Here is a 17478-nt window from a genome sequence, read left to right as displayed (position 1 = left end):
AAAAAAAAAAAAAATCATCAGAGCTGATGTAGGGACTAGTATTGAGGAACCCCATGGAAAACACTGACTTGGTTCATCTAACCTAATCCAGAAATAGACTGAAGTGACGGAAGTAACAGTCACCAGACAATCGCGCATTTGTGTAGTCAACAATTATTTCAATGGTGTCTATTCTGCACCAGGAACCATCCAGAACTCAATCCACTTTTACTCCTATGGAGCTCACCTTCTTTTAGCTACTGTCTTCCATAGCTAAGTATTTTCAGTCAGCAGGTTTTAGGTCTTAAAATTGCTCTCAAGAAATATATGTACTAAGAATGCAATATTATCCTCACTTTATTCATGAGAATAAAAGAACAGGAAGAATCATATTTGCCTCAGGTCATACAGTGGAGCCAACATTCATATCCAGCTCCTCAAACCATATAACCCCCACTTTTGAACACTATAGGGAACAGCCTTACCAAGAAATAAACCTTTTCACATGAGCATTCCCTATAAATAATAGGTTGAACAATGTCTTATATATAAAGACTCTTTTTTGAAATGTAATTAGTTGCTAATTTAATGAGCCAAATAACAATTGTAGTTCTGTCATTGTGTTTTCTCAAGAGATAACACATAACTACAATCACAAAGGAACATGATATCTTCAGATGTTGAAAAGCACTGATCTAATTCTTACTTTAAAATATTGGTTAAAAAACCCCTCACATAATGTAGCATTGATCACTTTAAACATTTTTAGGTGTGCAGTACAGTGGTAGAAAACTGATCTAATTCTAAATTCAGTAATTCAAGTAAGATTTCAGCAACATTGCCATTACACATCAAATTATGCACACAAGATGTTTGTGATGGAAAAGTTGAGAAGACTTTCTGCCACATTGTTCTCTGTAAATTTTAGCAAAATACCTTTTCATGTAAACCCACCTGTTCCGGAAACTGTGCATTGAAAGCGAGCTGGCCGTCCTTCAGAAGTGACAGTGTCCTGAAGTGGGGTGATAATGGCAGGCGGATAAATCGGCATTTCCTGATCAGGAGACACAACTTCTGGAACTAAAGACAAAGATCACAAGATTTTTCATGATTAGGTCACCATGCAGACCTCACAGAAACAGCATGCTGGCTTATTTTTATTAAACAGAGAAGCAGAACTTCTGCTGTTTGGTAATATCATCTTTCTAAATAATCTACTTGCATCCATTCCAAATTGTACATTTAAATGCACAAGGCGAGCACAAAAGTTGGTTTTAAGGCTATACTCTAAGCCAAGAAGCAGCAAGGGGTGTCTACCTTCTACGGACAGTGAAGCTGAAGTGGTGGCAACTCCATAGTCATTCTTGGCTTCACAGGTGTAGACAGCCGCATCCTCTGGGAAGGCTTCAATGAGCAGAAGTGTGTATTCTTGCCCATCGTGAAGAAACTTGCACTTGAAGCCAGTGGAAAGCAGCTGTTCTTCCTTGTACCAGGAAATTTTGGGCTGCGGTCTGCCGGATATCACAGCACAGAAGCGGGCTGGCTTGCCAGATTGCACAGTAACAGGCTGGAGTTCCTGCAAAACTTGGGGTGGTTCTGGAGCTGGAAACGAATGAAAACAAGGAACCAGTGAAAAAGTGGGAGCACACACAAGCCAAAAAACAAAGGTGTCTGGGATACCATATTCATTTGTTGCCAGGTGGTTATGTATTCAGAAATAAAATTTAGAAACTGTGATCTCTGCATTTGCCTCAGAATATTAGAACATTCTTTGGGTGGTGCAGAAAGAAACATTAGAATTATGTCCTTAAGTAGATGGAACAGCATGAGACATTTTCATACCTGTGAGGGGTGCTGAAAAGGACTAGTTCTTTAACACAATGTGATTACTGCTGTTTTGGTTTGGAGTCCTGATGTGGGTGCAACAATGGAGAATGCCTTAAACAATTCTAGAAAAACTTCTGTGAGCTACTTATTTTTAAAAGTCATTTGGGCAAATCACGTGATAAGGCAATTCTCCCATTCAGGTTTGTCTGCAAGTTATTCATGTATATGTCTTTGACATTTTTTTAAAAGACTTATTTATGCATACAAAACTGGGGTACAGGCCAGAGGAGCAGGGGCAATGAAAGGATTCACCAGAGACAGAGTGGAGAACAGAACAGGCAGACTGATGAAGAACACTGCTGAGGGGAGCAGCGGGTGGGTCAGGAGAGTTCAGCCATGCCATGTGGGTCACCTCCGGGGCTGGGATCGAACTCATGCTGAAGTGGCTTTAGCTTTTTAGTGTTGTACTTTAACCCGCTGTGCCACCAGGGAGGGCCCCACCATTTCTTTATGTATAGGCCAGAGAAATGGGTATGAGAGAATGAGTAACTGCTATTGCAGAACTGCTTAAGGCAACAAATCAGATTTAAGGCTAGTTTCCCTCTTACACTGTTAAAGCATATTCTTCTCACTAGAGGTGTATTAAGTGCAGGGATCTGGGTACTTCATGGAACCCAGATATGGTAAAAAATGGCTCTTGTGAGGCTGGTTTCTGATTATGCCATAAAAAGAACTTTATTTCTCTGTCTTGGTTTCCCTATCACTAAAACAGAAATGATAACTTATATCTTGATCATTTGTTCTTCTGAGAGCCAAGGAAGATGGCTTATTATTATAAACCCTGAGTTTACCCCTGGTGTGCTTTCATCTGCCTCAGGGGTTTGTTTAGACAGTTAGGCCCCAAGGTGAAGATAAGGGTTTCTCTTTCTCTTTGTACAAGATTAGTCTCCGCTCTAGGCAGACCTCAAATTCAACTTTAAGCTTTCTGGTGAGGAAAATGACAGGTTTAAAGACATCCCTCTGAGGACTTAGGAGCATGTAGAATTTACCACCAAACTGATCGTCCCTGGTCCTAGTTTGGGGCACAGAGAACCTAGTTCTATATCACCTGTAGCTCTCAAGGGCCTCATGGCTTCTCAGGAAATACCTCCTGGAGACTGGAAATGCTCCTTTGTGTGGTAGTGATACTAGTACCGAGGTAGTTGAGGCCAAAGAGAGTCTACCAAAACAGTGAATCCTGTGTCCAGAAAGCCACATGGAGTCTACTGTAATTGATACAAGGCTATATGCAGCAGGAATGACCAACTAGATAAAGATTTAGTCAGTACATTAGATACGTTATGAAATGACATCTTAACAGTCCCTTTTCATAAGTATAGTGTGAAAAAAGATGTAGCCTTAACCATTATTAACTCTGCATTCTTTAGAAATAACCCACAACTTTAGTAACTTAAAGGGGGTGATTACTGCAAGTAAATCCACAAAAAATGTTAAAAATGTTAAAACTTCAACCTACCATTGACATAGAGAGTCACAGAGCTCCTGTTCTTTCCTGCCGTGAAAGTGTATTCACCAGCATCACTAAGCCTGGTCTCGGAGATAAACAACCGGTGGATTCTTCTTTCTACCACGTATTGGTGTCGTTCTTGGATTTGGAAATTGATTTCAATGCCATCTTTATACCAGTGGGCATCAACATCATCTTCATTGACCTCAAACTCAACAACAGCACGTTGTTTCTCAATAACCTTTTGATAAAACAACATGAAAGGAAATTAAAGCCTTGGGTGCCATTTGGTTAAACTGTTTCTAAAGCTGTCCATTTGAAAAACATGCAAAACCTATACATGATATAAGTTGACTGGTTACAACAAATTCTATTCTGTCCTACTCAGTCTTCCTCAAAATGGTACCCTAACTTCTTTGGTAGTGACTCAGGCTATACCTGCTTCATCTCAGGAATAACCATTTCACCCCTGAATGCATGCTTCTTAATAACAGAAATAACGACATCTTTGGGCTTTTTCTTGTTTACGAAACTCTTTTAAGTTACTATTCAATTTGATCTTGGGTGATATGAACTGTAACTTTGTGTGCTAGTAAAACTATTACCCTCATTTTAAAAGTGAGGAAATCAAAGTTCAGAATTGGAAAATAGAGGATGGAAGGAATATTCAGGTTTTGTGAGTTCTCAGTGAAGGCTTTTTCACTATGGCCCACGACCTGTAATACCCGGATGAACAGTATAATGAAACTGAACACAAATGATATTTCTCTTAACATGTTCATCCATTACACCACCTAGGGAGATCAGTGTCCCTGAGGGCAAGTTCTGCCTGTGCAGTAGAGAGTAACAGTGTTTGCTTAGTGTCCTTGTTAAGAATAAAGCTTTGCTCTTACTGATCTTCGTCATGGACTTTATAGGACTTTATAACCCAAGTCTACATTTTTGCCTCCCCATAAATGGAGGTTTTCTGAGAAAATGCTACCTTTTTTAAAATCCCTTTAACTCTAGTTGAATACCACATTTTAAATTTTAGTTATTTTCTGGTTGGTGCTGCTTGGCAAGTAGCCACTTATTAGACAGTGAAGTTTCTACAGCAGCTCTATGTAAAGTATTTAGACAGCTGCTAAGGACACATTTATTCCCTAAGTAGAAACTGTGACTAAACTGATGTCAGCAAAAGAGTCGAAGCCAGTAGCCATCAGCTTATTTCATTCTCTAGAAGACTGTGGTTCGAAAATTAGGAGTCCAACATTTTAAAAAGCTATAGAGCATGTGCTAGTGATGATTTCTCCAAAATTTCAGCATGTAGACAATACCTGGACCTCCTTTTTAATACTTCGGATGCGAACATCTCGGCCCTCTACGAAGAGGTTAGCGGTGGACATGCTGCCTCCTGCCACCACCGTGTACTGCCCGGCGTCGGACATCCGGGTAGATGGGATCAGAAGGCGGTGGACATATTTCTCCATTTGTACCTTTATTCTGTGGATGAGATGGAAATGAATTTTAATGCATAATAACTTGAAGGAAACTGGGAATTACTGGAACGTGGCAAAAAAAGCACCTGACCTGTCCACAATCTGCAGTTCTTGGCCATCCTTCATCCACTGCACAGTGATGTCAGGCTCGGAAATCTCACATTCAAACATGGCTCGCTTCTTTTCCAGGACTTTAATGTCTTTAATGTGCTTCCTAAATTCTATGTGACGAGCTGAAGAAAGCATGTAAAAATTAATCTTTGTCACAACTTAAGATATCATTCAAGTACTGTACAAATCATCCATTTAAATATACGATCCTGTGACTTTCAGTATATCCAGAGTGCTACAACCATCATTTAATATCAGAACATTCTCATTATCCCTGAAAGAAACCATGTTTCTTAGTCACCCCCTCAGGCCCTTCCTTTAACGCCTCTCAGATTTAGGCACCATCTATGTCTCTATAGATTTGTATCTTCTGAATGTTTCCTATTAAGTGAATCATATAGTGTATGTGGTCTTTTGTGGCAGGCTTCTTGCACTCAGCGTTAAGCTTTCAATGTTCATTCAAGTTGTAGCATGTAACAGTACTTTTTCATTGCCTAATAATATGACCGTATGGATATTCTGCATTTATTTGTGCACAGTGAACTGATGCAGTGAATAACATTTCACCTAATGTCTCTGATGTTCATTTTTATAGATATGGCACTTCTGAGATCCTACCTTCCACGTAGAGGGTAGCTGTCGATGTTGATTTTCCAGCCACAAAGGTATACTCAGCAGCATCCCCAAAGTGAACATTCCTGATGTTCAGTGAGTGTGTGAGTTTTTTCGTTCTTGTCTGACACCTGTCAGTTGATTTGATTTCCACACCATTCTTTAACCATTTGTAGGAGATGCCTTCATAGTTCACAGTCACCTCAAAGGTAATGGTGTCCTTTTCTTCAGCGTTGATGTCCTTCAGCATGGATGTAATCATGATTGCTGTTGGGGAAAGACAGACATATTGACTTTGTGTCAATATGCTATGTGCTGAAACATGTGCAGACTGAAAACTTGGAAAGTTTTAGTATGTCTGTTAACTGGGATTACAGCTTAGAGATATGAAGGATGATCCTTTGGAGGTTCCCCTCTCTAGGACAATAGTAGGGTACAGAGGGGCAGAACGGGCAGGAAATAGACATGGAGGTACATTTATAGGTAACCTTTAAATATTGCTCTAACTATAAACTTTTACCCAGGATGAGACGCTAGTGCCTTGCTTAATGTGAATACACAGTGGATGTTTCGATTGAACATTTTGAGTGGATCAAATAGAAAGGATAAGTGCAGGGTTGGGAGTGACAATGAATTTACTGGATAGTCATTTCTGTACTTACGGGTCACTTTCAAAGTGGCACTGACTTGGTCATTGCCACAGACAAATGTATATTCTGCCGAGTCCTCTGTGCTAGTGTTCATGATGACCAGCTGGTGCAGTTTTCCCTGCACGACTATTTTGAACTTTTCACTCATCTCGATCTCCACTCCATTTTTCAGCCACATAGCCGGGACATTGAAGTGAGACACTTCACACTCAAAGGAGGCAGTTTTAGTCTCAGGTACTTCAATGCTTTTCATGGTTTTTGTGATATGTAATGCTGGGGGAAATCAGAAAGCACCTGAGTTAATATACTTCCTTGGGGGAAAAAATAGGTGAAGCAAAGTACAAACAAATGAATGCTTGGGCTTCATCTGGGATCATGCAGGTGGACACCTAATACTCACTCTCCACGAAGAGCTTGGCTTTGCATTCCAACTGTCCCACCACTGCAGTGTACTCCCCGGCATCCGAGGGTGAGATGTGCTGCAGCATTAACTTGTGGACCTTCCTCTCTGAGACCAGTCTGTGTTTGTCACTCGGCTTAATCTCCACGTTCTTGTGGAACCACTTTACTGGAACAGTGTCATGGGAAACACTAACTTCAAAGGCCACGGTGGCATTTTCCAAAGCGGTCACATCCTTTGGCTTTTTAATGATCTTGACAGCTAATGAGGAAAGTTCAAGCAATCAGTAACATGGTTAACTGGAAGGGAAGCTGAGTTGGCAACTTGTATGCAAAGTGTTTCTGAGTGAACTTACTCTCAACATGTAGCCTGGCACTGGCTCCTAGCCTCCCAAGCTTGAAGCCATACACAGATTCATCCACAACAGCACAGTTCTTAACTGTCAAAGAGTAAATCGTTCCTTTGACTGAGATGTCATACTTGTCACTGGGTTGCAGCAAGACCCCATTTTTGATCCACTGAACACCTTTCACATCTGGGTGTGTAAGCTCAACAGTGAAAACAGCATCTTGTGTCTCTGTTACTGTGAGGTTCTTCAGAGTCTTCTTAATTTTGACAGCTGTAGGCAAATTTATGATTGGTTTAGAAAATAATGACAATCATATTGGGTAAAAGAAGTTCAAAGTGAGCTCCTTATCATTGTGCCAATGATTATTAAACATTGTGCAGCAAGGCAGGTGGCACCTGGAGACTAAGAAAACTGGGGACTCCTTTTGAAATGTGTGATGCAACACCTTTTCTATACTCGAACGGAACAAAGTTTGCATGGCTTTACACTAAGAGCTTTTGGACTATAAGAAGAAGAGTGAAAAAGGGCTGTAGAATGGGAACATCTAATTTACTAGTGCCACAGAACTGGAACCTAGCGATGGCTTCTTCCAGAAACACATCTTACAAACAATTTATCACTTTGTTGAAAACTTTCTTTCCATTTCAGAAAGCTTAGTAAGTTCATGAGATTACAAAAGTTTCTTGACATCCAAAATGGTTCTACCATTTGACTTATAAAAATAGCTGTCAAGAAAATAGTATTTTGAAATGGAAAAATCTGTTATTATATCACCAACCTTCAACTTTGAGTTTGGCAGATGTTGTGGAGGAGGCCACCTTGTAGGTGTATTCTCCAATGTCATCTAGTTTGGAGGCAGCAATGATAAGTCTCCTCTTGTGGCCATCAGGTTCACTTCTGATGTTCTTACTCAGCTGTAGGTGTTTGCCATCCTTCAGCCACTCCCCTTCGGAATCTGGGTTGGCAACTTCACATTCAAAGATAGCTTCCTGGGATTCGGCCACAGTCTGATCTGTGAGTGGTTTAGAGATGGCTCCCCCTTTGGAATGAGAGATGTGCAAGAGTCAACTAAATATAAAGTCTAAAATCATGATTTTGAACATCACAAACTATCTAATAAAAACCACTTCTATTCACATCGAGATGATATCACAGAAACCCCAAATTCTAAGTATGCATGACTGGTACCCAGAGAAAATACTGGAATCAAAGGCATTGCAAAGGAGGAACTTATGAATTTGTGTCAAGTGAATACAGAGTTCTAAGGCCTGTAATGTCACGCAGACACACTGAAGTCTTCTCACTCCATTCCTTCTTCTTCTAAAGCATTCTGCTTAGTCTTCTAAGGGTTGTTTCCCAGAAATATGTCTGATATTCATTGGTAAGAAGTTAATGTTGTTTTTTTTTTTTTCTTGAGCATTGGTTTACCCCTCTGACATTTTTAAAGCTAGGTATTTCTGTGGCATAAGAATTATTTTGCTAAACAAACATCAGAGTTTCAATAAGATTAGGGATTCTATATATCCCACTTTATATTCTATAAAACTTTATATTATATAAAAACAACTTTATTTGGACAAATGTCACCTCTTTCATGGAGTTTTTCCCTCATTGCCATCATCTCCTAGCAGAAACAATTATATCCTTAGCAAGTAAGTTGCTGATATGACACTTTCCCTCTAAACTATGAACTTTTCAAGAAAAAATGTCATGCCTTATTCATTTTTGTTATGACCCAAGTTCCTAGCTTTGTGTGTCCTAAATAATGTTGTATGAAACCACATGGGGGCTAGTATATTTTTCTTGTTTCCACCAACTTAAAAATATAATTGATACTAAATATAATTGATACTAAATATAATTGATACAAGATGCAGGATCTGAAATTTTGTTCGGGTTTTTTCATGCTCAAATCTCTGGGGGAATAAATTGTGAAACTTTCACTCTGAGTAAGACATACAATTTGCCTATGATTTTTTTATATGCCAGAAGTCATGGACCACTCAATTTAATTTCCTTATAATAAACCAACTTTTTAAATACTTAAATTTTAACAGACCAAACAAATTAATGATGACTTTTCATGTTTTCTTGGGGAAAAACACATCAATTCTTCATTTTAGCTAGAAATTTGTGCTGAATAAGAATGATATACTCCATATCTACTTTGTACACAAGAGATATATTGAGCTATTTTTTTTTCATTGAATTATATTTTAAAAATACCTGTCGATTCATAAAAATGTATAAAGGGAACAAAATAAATACAAGTTGAAGAAGGAGGGGTAAAATAAAAGAAATATATCTTTAGAATAGAAAATTTTAAATAAAACTTAGTTCAAGAAATATTTATTGATTATCTGGCATACACAATATATTGTAATACACAAACAAGAAAAAAGATGCGATTTCCTGATGCAGGAAAATGAAATGAAGAAAGAAAATTATGTAGTAAGACCCATGAAAGAGACATGTAAAAACTGATCTCAAATTTGAAGCAACAAATCCCCTACAGATGGGGAGATTAAGGACGGCTTCATTGAGGCAGCATTTGAGGTTGGCTTGCCTGGAAGAACATTTAAGATTTAGGCTGTTGGGAACAGTGCTGAGGGTACTATTAGCTTTGAGAGCGCATTAGCAGAGACTTGGAAGTTGGAAATGGATGGGAGTTTGGGAAAAAATGGGCAACAATTCCATAGATTAAAGCAATTGTCACACAAGAGAACTTTGATCAAATGATCGAAATACCAACCTGCCACGGTTAATTTTCCAGATGTCATATTTTCTCCAGCATAAAATGTATATTCTCCTTCATCATCTTTCATCATATTTAGAACTGTCAACTTATATATTTTTCCATGCGCTTCAATTTTATATTTAGCACTAGGTTTTATTTCTTTGTCTTTAAAATTCCATAAGACATCAATTCCTGGGTGGGACAGCTCAACCTCCAAGACCACATTTTGGGTTTCTGTACAGGTAAGATCCTGAAGGCCTCTGATAATTTTAATTTCTAGAGGGAAATAAAATAATCAGTTATGATAATATTGGGAAGGCAGCATGCTTTCAATAATGCTGATTCAAGTGGTAGAATCCTTACTTTCCACAGACAGGTTGCAGCTGGTTTCAACTTTGCCAACCATCAACTTGTAAGGTCCTTCATCTGACGCATAAGCCCGGTTAATCACTAATCTCTGCTTAGTGCCTTTGACAATGGCTTGTACACGATCATCAGGCTTGATTTGTTCATCATTTAAGTACCATTTGACAGAAGCCACATCAGGGACGGATACCTTACATTCCAGCACAGCTTTGGTACCCTCAATCACATTAACATCCTTTAGAGGGGTAATCACATCAACACCTGCAAAACCACACATACACACATAAAAAAATTATGAACTTACAGCTTATCATGACAGAGTGCATATAACACTTTTGAAGTCAGAAGAGAGTATTGTAGAAAATCAACATTTACTAATATATACATGGGTGAAAAGGAGGCAACTACTATGAACTGGAAATATTATGTATGGTAGGATATTGTTTCATTTCTATAAAATTACATTAATGAATGTGAATTTTGATTAAATATCTATTCATCAGTGCTCCCCACCTCACTTGACAATGTGCGCAGAAAACTGTAAGTTGCACTCACTGTAGACAGAGACGCGTCCACTGGTTGACAGTCCAAGGGCTGGAAGGGTGAAGGAGTAATTCCCAGCATCCTCCTTAGTCATGTCCTCGATGAGCAGCATGTGTGACTGTTTGTCAATCACAATGTGAACCCTGTCACCTGGCTGCACTTCCTGGCCATCTTTCATCCAGACGCCTTCCACGTTTTCTAAGGAGACTTTAACTTCAAGCTGAACAATGTCACCCTCACACACTTTTTGATCACTAAGTCCTTGTAAGATAGCAATGGGACGAGCTGTGAAATGTGGGGAGAAGAAAACATAATGATCATCTTATATGGATAAGCCAGAAGGGTGCTCATTGCAAACTAACAAGAGCAGGAATACTTACGTTTCATCTTTAGTTGGCAGGTTGTCTTTTTCCCATCAACAACAAAGCTGTATTCTCCCTGGTCCTCTTTGGTCACATCCTTGACAGTGAGGTTCTGACGGCCACGACGAGATGTGATTGTGTATTTGCCATTGGATTTAAGTTCCACATCATTATGATACCATTTGCCTTCTATATTTTCTGGAGATATAATGCACTCTAGTTCTCCTGAAAATGATTCTGGAACTTCTAAGTCCTGAAGTTCTTTCACAAACTCAACAACAGCACCTGAGGGACAAAATAAAAAGTTAATTTCTCTGCAGTGTTTTGTATGTAGATGTAAGATAGAGAAAAGTCCTTGCATGTTTCTTATCTCCCCCTTTTAAGATCTACCTGCTGAAGGACTGAGCAATAAATTTTCAATAGAAGAGTTTTTTTTTATATTTAAACTATTATTTCTTAAAGTATAGAATTATTTTTAGTAAAAAAGTTTAAAAATGACATTAACATAATCTTGCTTCTTAAGGCTCCTAATTGGCAATATTCTTAGAAAATAAAACTCAGGATTTATTTTATCAATATATGCAAGTAGGAAAATATAGTGGTTCATGCCTGAAACATAATGTTATATATCTATCAACTATATCTAGATTGAGGGCTTCCCCAGTGGTGCAAAGGGTAAGTCTCAGCATTATAAAGCTATCAGCAGCCACTGCAGCATGAGTTCAATCCCCAGCCAGAGAGCTGACCCACATGACAGGGCCCACTGCTCCCCTCAGTGGTGCACTTTATCAATCTGCCTGATCTGATTCCCACCCTATCTCTGGTGAATCCTCTTACTGCCCTTGCATCTCTGGCCTGTACCCCAATTCTTGTATGTATAAATAAATAAAGCTTAAAAAACTCTAATAAAGGGTGAAATCATATATAATACCTTCAACAATAAGTTTAGCTGTTGTTTTGACATTTTCATCTTCCACTAGTGCACAGCTATAGTCTTCAGCATCAGATGTATCAATTGTCAGTATGGAGAGGAAGTGAACCTTTCTGTCAGAGTGCATCCTGTATTTATCCCCTGCATGAATCTCCATACCATCTTTGTACCATTGCACTTTGACAAATGGTTCTGAAGTTTCACATTCAAAGGTTGCCATGGTGTCTTTTTCCTTAGCAACAACATCTTGTAATTCTTGTGTGAATGTGATCAATTGCTTGGCTATCAGGAAAAGAAGGGGAAAGGCACTTACATTAAATTAAATTCACAATTTGAATAATGGGTAAAGAAAATAAAAAGAATACACTAATGCATATTTATGATAGACTAATCCATCAAGTGAGAGAAATTCAAATTACCTTGGACAAGTAAGAACGCGTGGCTCGAGGTTTCCCCAGCTATGTTGATGGCTTTCACCATGATACTGGCAGAGTCCTCAGCTGTCACATCCCTTATGACCAGTTCACAGACATTGTCTTCAGGCCAGTACCAGTAGATTCGGTCAGAACGTTCAATTTTTACACCATTTTTGTACCATTCACACTCCGGATCTGGTTTTCCTACAACTCTGACCCGGAAGTGTGCATCAGATCCTTGACCTACTGTTTGGCTTTGGATTCTTTCGAAAATTTTGGGGGCTTCCATGCTAGGACTTAGTTCGATTTTATCAGGTTTAAAAGTGGGAATAGTGATTTTGCCTTCTTCAGCAAGGGCTTTCTTCTCCTCTTCAGTTAACTCTTTGGTCCAGTGGAGAAGTTCATCTTTTGTCTTCTTGAGGAGCTCTTCATAGGATTCATCCTTCTTGCGAGACTTGAGCTCCACAGCAGTGATGGCTTCATAGTAACCCTCCTCTGTTCTGCGCTTGAATTTACTGCGCAGTTCTTCTGACTCTTCAGACATTTTTTCATGGGTAATTCGTTCAGCCCTTTTTAACTTCACAACTTCCTTGGTTTCAGTGGTGTCAACAGGTCTATCAACTTTCTGTACTTCAAACTGCAGTTTTCCAGATTCATGTATGTGAAACTCGGGCTTTGGTTCAGGGGCTCGCCTCAGGACAGATCTAAAATCTTCCCTCTGTTCAATCTCAAGTTTCACTTTATGCTCCATCATGCCTTCAGGGTTTTCTGCAGTGACCTTGACTTCACCTGTATCATAGGATTTACAGTCCACAATGTCTAGATAATGAATGCCATCATAACGAACTCTGAACCTTTTGCTTTTGCGGATCAGTTGACCATTGAGGTACCAGTTGACTTTGGGCTGAGGGTAACCTGTCACTCGGCAACGGAATCTAGCAGTCTCCCCTTCAAGTACTCTTACCGGCTCTGGGAACAAGACGATGTCTGGTTTTTGCTTCTCTTTTTGATCAGTTGTTACACCTGTAAGAGCACCTTCATGAGCCATCCTCTCTAATTCTTCAATTCTCTGTAAGCCTTTTCTCCCCTCAGGTAACTGAGATTCTTCTACAAGGCTTTTCTCATCTTTAACAATAAGAGTAGCAGATGTATGGTCTGTTCCATATTTGTTAGTGGCTCTGCAAGTAATGACACCACTGTCTCTGGAATATGCAACTCCATAATCAAGACTGCAATACCCAAATTCATTGATCATACGGAGCCTGTTGGCTGCTTCAAGTGGCTTTCCATCATGGAGCCATTCCACCACCATTGTTGGATCACCAATGGGTGTCAGTCTGCATTCAAAGTGGGCAGGCCCAAGGCGTTTGAGTCTTAAGGAAGTGAGTTTTTTCTTGAAAAATGGTTTCTGTTGTTTCTCTTTGTCATAGAGATCTCCTTCTTCCCATTGCTCTTGCCCATATCGCAAATGGAGGGGCTCCAGTTCTGGGGCTGCAATCTCCTTTGCTTTGTATGTTCCTCGTGGGATGACTAATTTTCTCTCTGGTTCAGGTTCTGCAAACTCAACTTCCACATTTACTTTACATCTTGTGGTGTCACGGCCAGCCTTATTAATAGCAGTTGCAGTATACCAGGCAGAATCTTGGCTAACAGTGGATTCAATTTTAAGGGCAGCTTCTCCCTTGGTTCCTTCAATTCTATAAAAAGGAAATAAATATACATCAATATAGACTTTGTTATAGCTTCCATGATTATTAGATTTGCATGAGGAGCTTAGTTTTATTATTCCAAGCAAACTTACCTGATTTTTGGATATTTATGAGGTACAATGATGTCACTGTTCTTCAACCATACAATGTCAGGGTTGGGGCTACCCGTGGCCTTGACTTTCATTTCAAGTCGGGAACCTTCCTTTATACTGACATTTTTCAGTTTTTCCACAAACATTGGTTTTACCTGATGCTCCACAGCTAAAAAAAGAAAGGTCATGATTTAGGACTGAAATACCAGCTTACAACACAAGTGACAAGATAATTTCATTTTTATTTATTAATGATAAATACCTTCCACAGTTAAAGTCACTGAAACTGAAGATTTGCCTGCCCTGTTTTGTGCCACTACAATCCATTCTCCAGAATCACTGGGTGCTGCAGGCACAATAATCAATGATTGGGTACCATCTTCTTTAATAACTACTTTATGGGTATAGTCATTGATAACTTGCTGGCCTGTCAAACAAGAAGTAAATTTGAAGTTAATTTTTTTGAAATCAATGGCCACACATATCTGTTTATCATTCTATTTAAAGATTTGTTTGCAAAAAGTTATCATACTTACCATCATGAAACCAGAAGGTCTCTGGCATGGGTCTACCCACAACTTTTAAATCAAATCTGGCAGTTTGTCCTTCTAAACATTTGAAAGAAGTAGGTTTCAACACAAAGACTGGCTTATACAATCTCTCAAGTTGTGACTCATCTGCTTCCTCCAGCCTGCGTCCAGGGGACATCCGTGCAGGGGACATCCGTGCAGGGGACATCCGTGCAGGGGACATCCGTGCAGGGGACATGCGTATAGGAGATCTGCTGACTGAACGTGGAGATACAGATCTGAAAAACAAAATGGAATATTTTCATGAAGCTTAGAACTCAGCAAAATTAACAATCTCTTTCTATCTTGTTTACTAATGTTATTTTAGAGCTTATTTTTTTATGCATATTAGAGGCACCAAAACCCATTAGGATCCAAGACAGAATACATTGTTATTGTCCCCAAAGTTATATTTTATCCTCAGTTCTTGTCAGTAACCATTCAGCACAGCCAGGTACCCACTCTCCAAATCTTGGAACTGTCATTAATGCTGTCTTTTCCTCATCACATTAAAGTAGATTGAATGAATCACTAAACCTTAAAAAAAATGGAGGCAATATTGCATTATAACATTATCTAAATATTAGGTGTTCATCATTAAGAATCAGTCACCAAACCTTTTGAAGTCAATTACCAAAATATCTCAATAAGTGTTGGTTGGTTAAATAAACCAATAAATAATAATAATTTAAAAACCCTGAATAAATGTATGCAAAAAGAAAAGCATACATGTTTATCAAAAAGGAAGAAAAACCATAGAAATTATATTTGAAAAAAAAAATTCAAGTCCTATCTATACACAGCAGCCAGCTGGTTTGGATTGGATATTAGGGGCGCACACTGCCCATTATAGGCAGGGTGCAAAAAGCAATTTCACAACATCACAGAGAACACAGATGTGCTCTCACTTCTAAAATATAATAATCCCTAAAGTGATTAAAAATTAAGGATACTATATGTGACAACAGCTATTAAGCAGAACATTATGACCTTCACTATATTAGCATAACACTGCCAAAATAATATAATACACTAACAAAAAAGCTCTGCCCATCTTAGAAAGGGGCTAAAAATAAAAACTCTTGGCAATCCTCTCTACTGCTCATAAGTGCTAGCTCAGCCTCTGGTGTCTTCTCCTCACACAACAGTAATCAAAAGGGATATCTGGGTTGATGCTGATCAACCCAATTTATAACAAATCTTACCTGATTCTGCTCATGGGCTCTGGAATGAAAGTTGGAGCACTGAGTGGAGCAGCAGGCTCCACATACAATTTCCCTGAGCAAATTGCATTTCCTTTGATATTGCTGGCAAAAGCAGTATAGATGCCTTCATCTTCTGGAAGAACAACAGGTATGCGCAGACTGGCTCTTCCATCTGGTAGAAAGTCCATTTGGTATCGGTCTCCATGTTTGATGCGCTTGCCATCTTTATACCATGCAATCTGCAAAGAATGCCATGCACATGTGAATAAAGTTTAGAAAAGATACTTATGTTGTAAACTATTTGTGCTTTTATTACAATAAGGAAGTATCATAAATGTTGATATTTTACCTTGGGTAACGGATATCCAGACATCTTGCAATGAAAAGTAACACCCATCCCTTCAAGAATTCGATAATTCTTAATTCTTAAATCAAATCCCGCTTCAACAGCTTCAGATTCAGAAATGTCAACTGCCATCTTTTCTTCTCCATCTTCTTCAAGAAGTTCTTCTAATGTAGTCTTTATTATCCTATATTCAATTTCTTTAATAAGTCTCTCTTCAAAAGAAGAAATATGGAATTCCTATGTAGTGGGAAAAAAATGACAGTTTGTTCAAAAGATGTATCATGACTATATTTATATTATCATGACTATATTAGTTTCAGAGATAATGATTGATGCATTTTTTTTATTATTAAAATGTTTATTTTTACATCATTTTGCACATTTTTTTTTTTCATCTCAATTGTAATCCCCACGGGGATTGATGCATTTTTTAACTGAGGGAAAAAAATCTAGATGGCTTTTTTGTTTGTTTTGTTTACAGGCAACTCAGGTCAGTGTTATTCCAGGAGTAGGAGTTACATTTGGGGTGTTCATCAGACAGGTGAAGGGACTTTGGCAGTGGTGAATGTATTTTCCTTATATATGTAATCTCTACTTGTAAAGTTACATGTGCAACATGCCATAAAGGTTTAGGAGACTTGTCGGCAGTTAACCTGACTCCACCACTTGAAAGTGAAAATATCAAAAAGAAGAAGGGCCTCGAGAGAGGAAATTATAACTTATAAAATGATTACTTAGCCATCATTTTTATACTCACCTGATCTTCTACAAAAGTTCTGACCATTACAGTATCTTTGGCCATTTTCCTCCTAATTAAGGCCTGTTCTTTTTCATATTCTTTTTCATAATCAGAGTAGATAAATCCAGGTGCTATTTCCCCAACTTTAGGTTCTTGTATAAATGTAGTCATTTGTGTCTGGTAAAACATTTCTTGCTGGGATTTCATCAGTGCCTCATAATCAGCTAGGAGGTAAGAGCATAGTTAAATTTTAATTATGAAAAAACCTCTAGTAACTGTGCTAGGGAAAATTGATAACTGAAAGTCAGATTTTATAAATATTATTATCAAGTACTCCATTAATATTTATTAGATTGAATCTCAAAAATAAGTTTACACTAACAAGTCAAAGCATTCACTATTATTATAAGAATAATTTTATAACAATAGTCTGTCCTTTGAGATCTACCCTGGAGGTTTTCCTCATTTGCTCTGTGATTTTTGACAATTCATTTACCTCCTGAAATCTTGAGTATTTTACCTTTTTTATTTTATTTTTAAAATATATTTA

General features: G+C 38.4%; 1 protein-coding gene across 1 annotated transcript in view; it reads right to left on the bottom strand.

Moving 5' to 3' along the window:
- Positions 1-17478, bottom strand: part of TTN (titin) — a 274545-nt gene that overhangs the window by 227236 nt on the left and 29831 nt on the right. The window contains exons 21-42 of the mRNA XM_012726861.1: positions 16947-17152; positions 16193-16426; positions 15844-16082; positions 14606-14877; positions 14332-14496; positions 14070-14238; positions 12272-13965; positions 11853-12134; positions 10940-11206; positions 10572-10844; positions 10014-10277; positions 9666-9926; positions 7692-7952; positions 6920-7183; positions 6565-6825; positions 6177-6437; positions 5521-5781; positions 4883-5024; positions 4630-4795; positions 3323-3554; positions 1297-1581; positions 934-1059 (exon numbers count right to left, since the gene is read on the bottom strand). Coding sequence (XP_012582315.1) covers positions 934-1059; positions 1297-1581; positions 3323-3554; positions 4630-4795; positions 4883-5024; positions 5521-5781; positions 6177-6437; positions 6565-6825; positions 6920-7183; positions 7692-7952; positions 9666-9926; positions 10014-10277; positions 10572-10844; positions 10940-11206; positions 11853-12134; positions 12272-13965; positions 14070-14238; positions 14332-14496; positions 14606-14877; positions 15844-16082; positions 16193-16426; positions 16947-17152 — 6585 coding nt within the window. The remainder of the gene's footprint in view (positions 1-933; positions 1060-1296; positions 1582-3322; positions 3555-4629; positions 4796-4882; positions 5025-5520; positions 5782-6176; positions 6438-6564; positions 6826-6919; positions 7184-7691; positions 7953-9665; positions 9927-10013; positions 10278-10571; positions 10845-10939; positions 11207-11852; positions 12135-12271; positions 13966-14069; positions 14239-14331; positions 14497-14605; positions 14878-15843; positions 16083-16192; positions 16427-16946; positions 17153-17478) is intronic.

The sequence above is a fragment of the Condylura cristata genome, unplaced genomic scaffold, assembly GCF_000260355.1.
Source record: "Condylura cristata isolate star-nosed mole 26May11 unplaced genomic scaffold, ConCri1.0 scaffold00002, whole genome shotgun sequence".
NCBI lineage: Eukaryota > Metazoa > Chordata > Mammalia > Eulipotyphla > Talpidae > Condylura > Condylura cristata.
The sequence above is the reverse complement of the archived record's forward strand: the minus strand, read 5'-3'. Positions and strand labels throughout refer to the sequence as shown.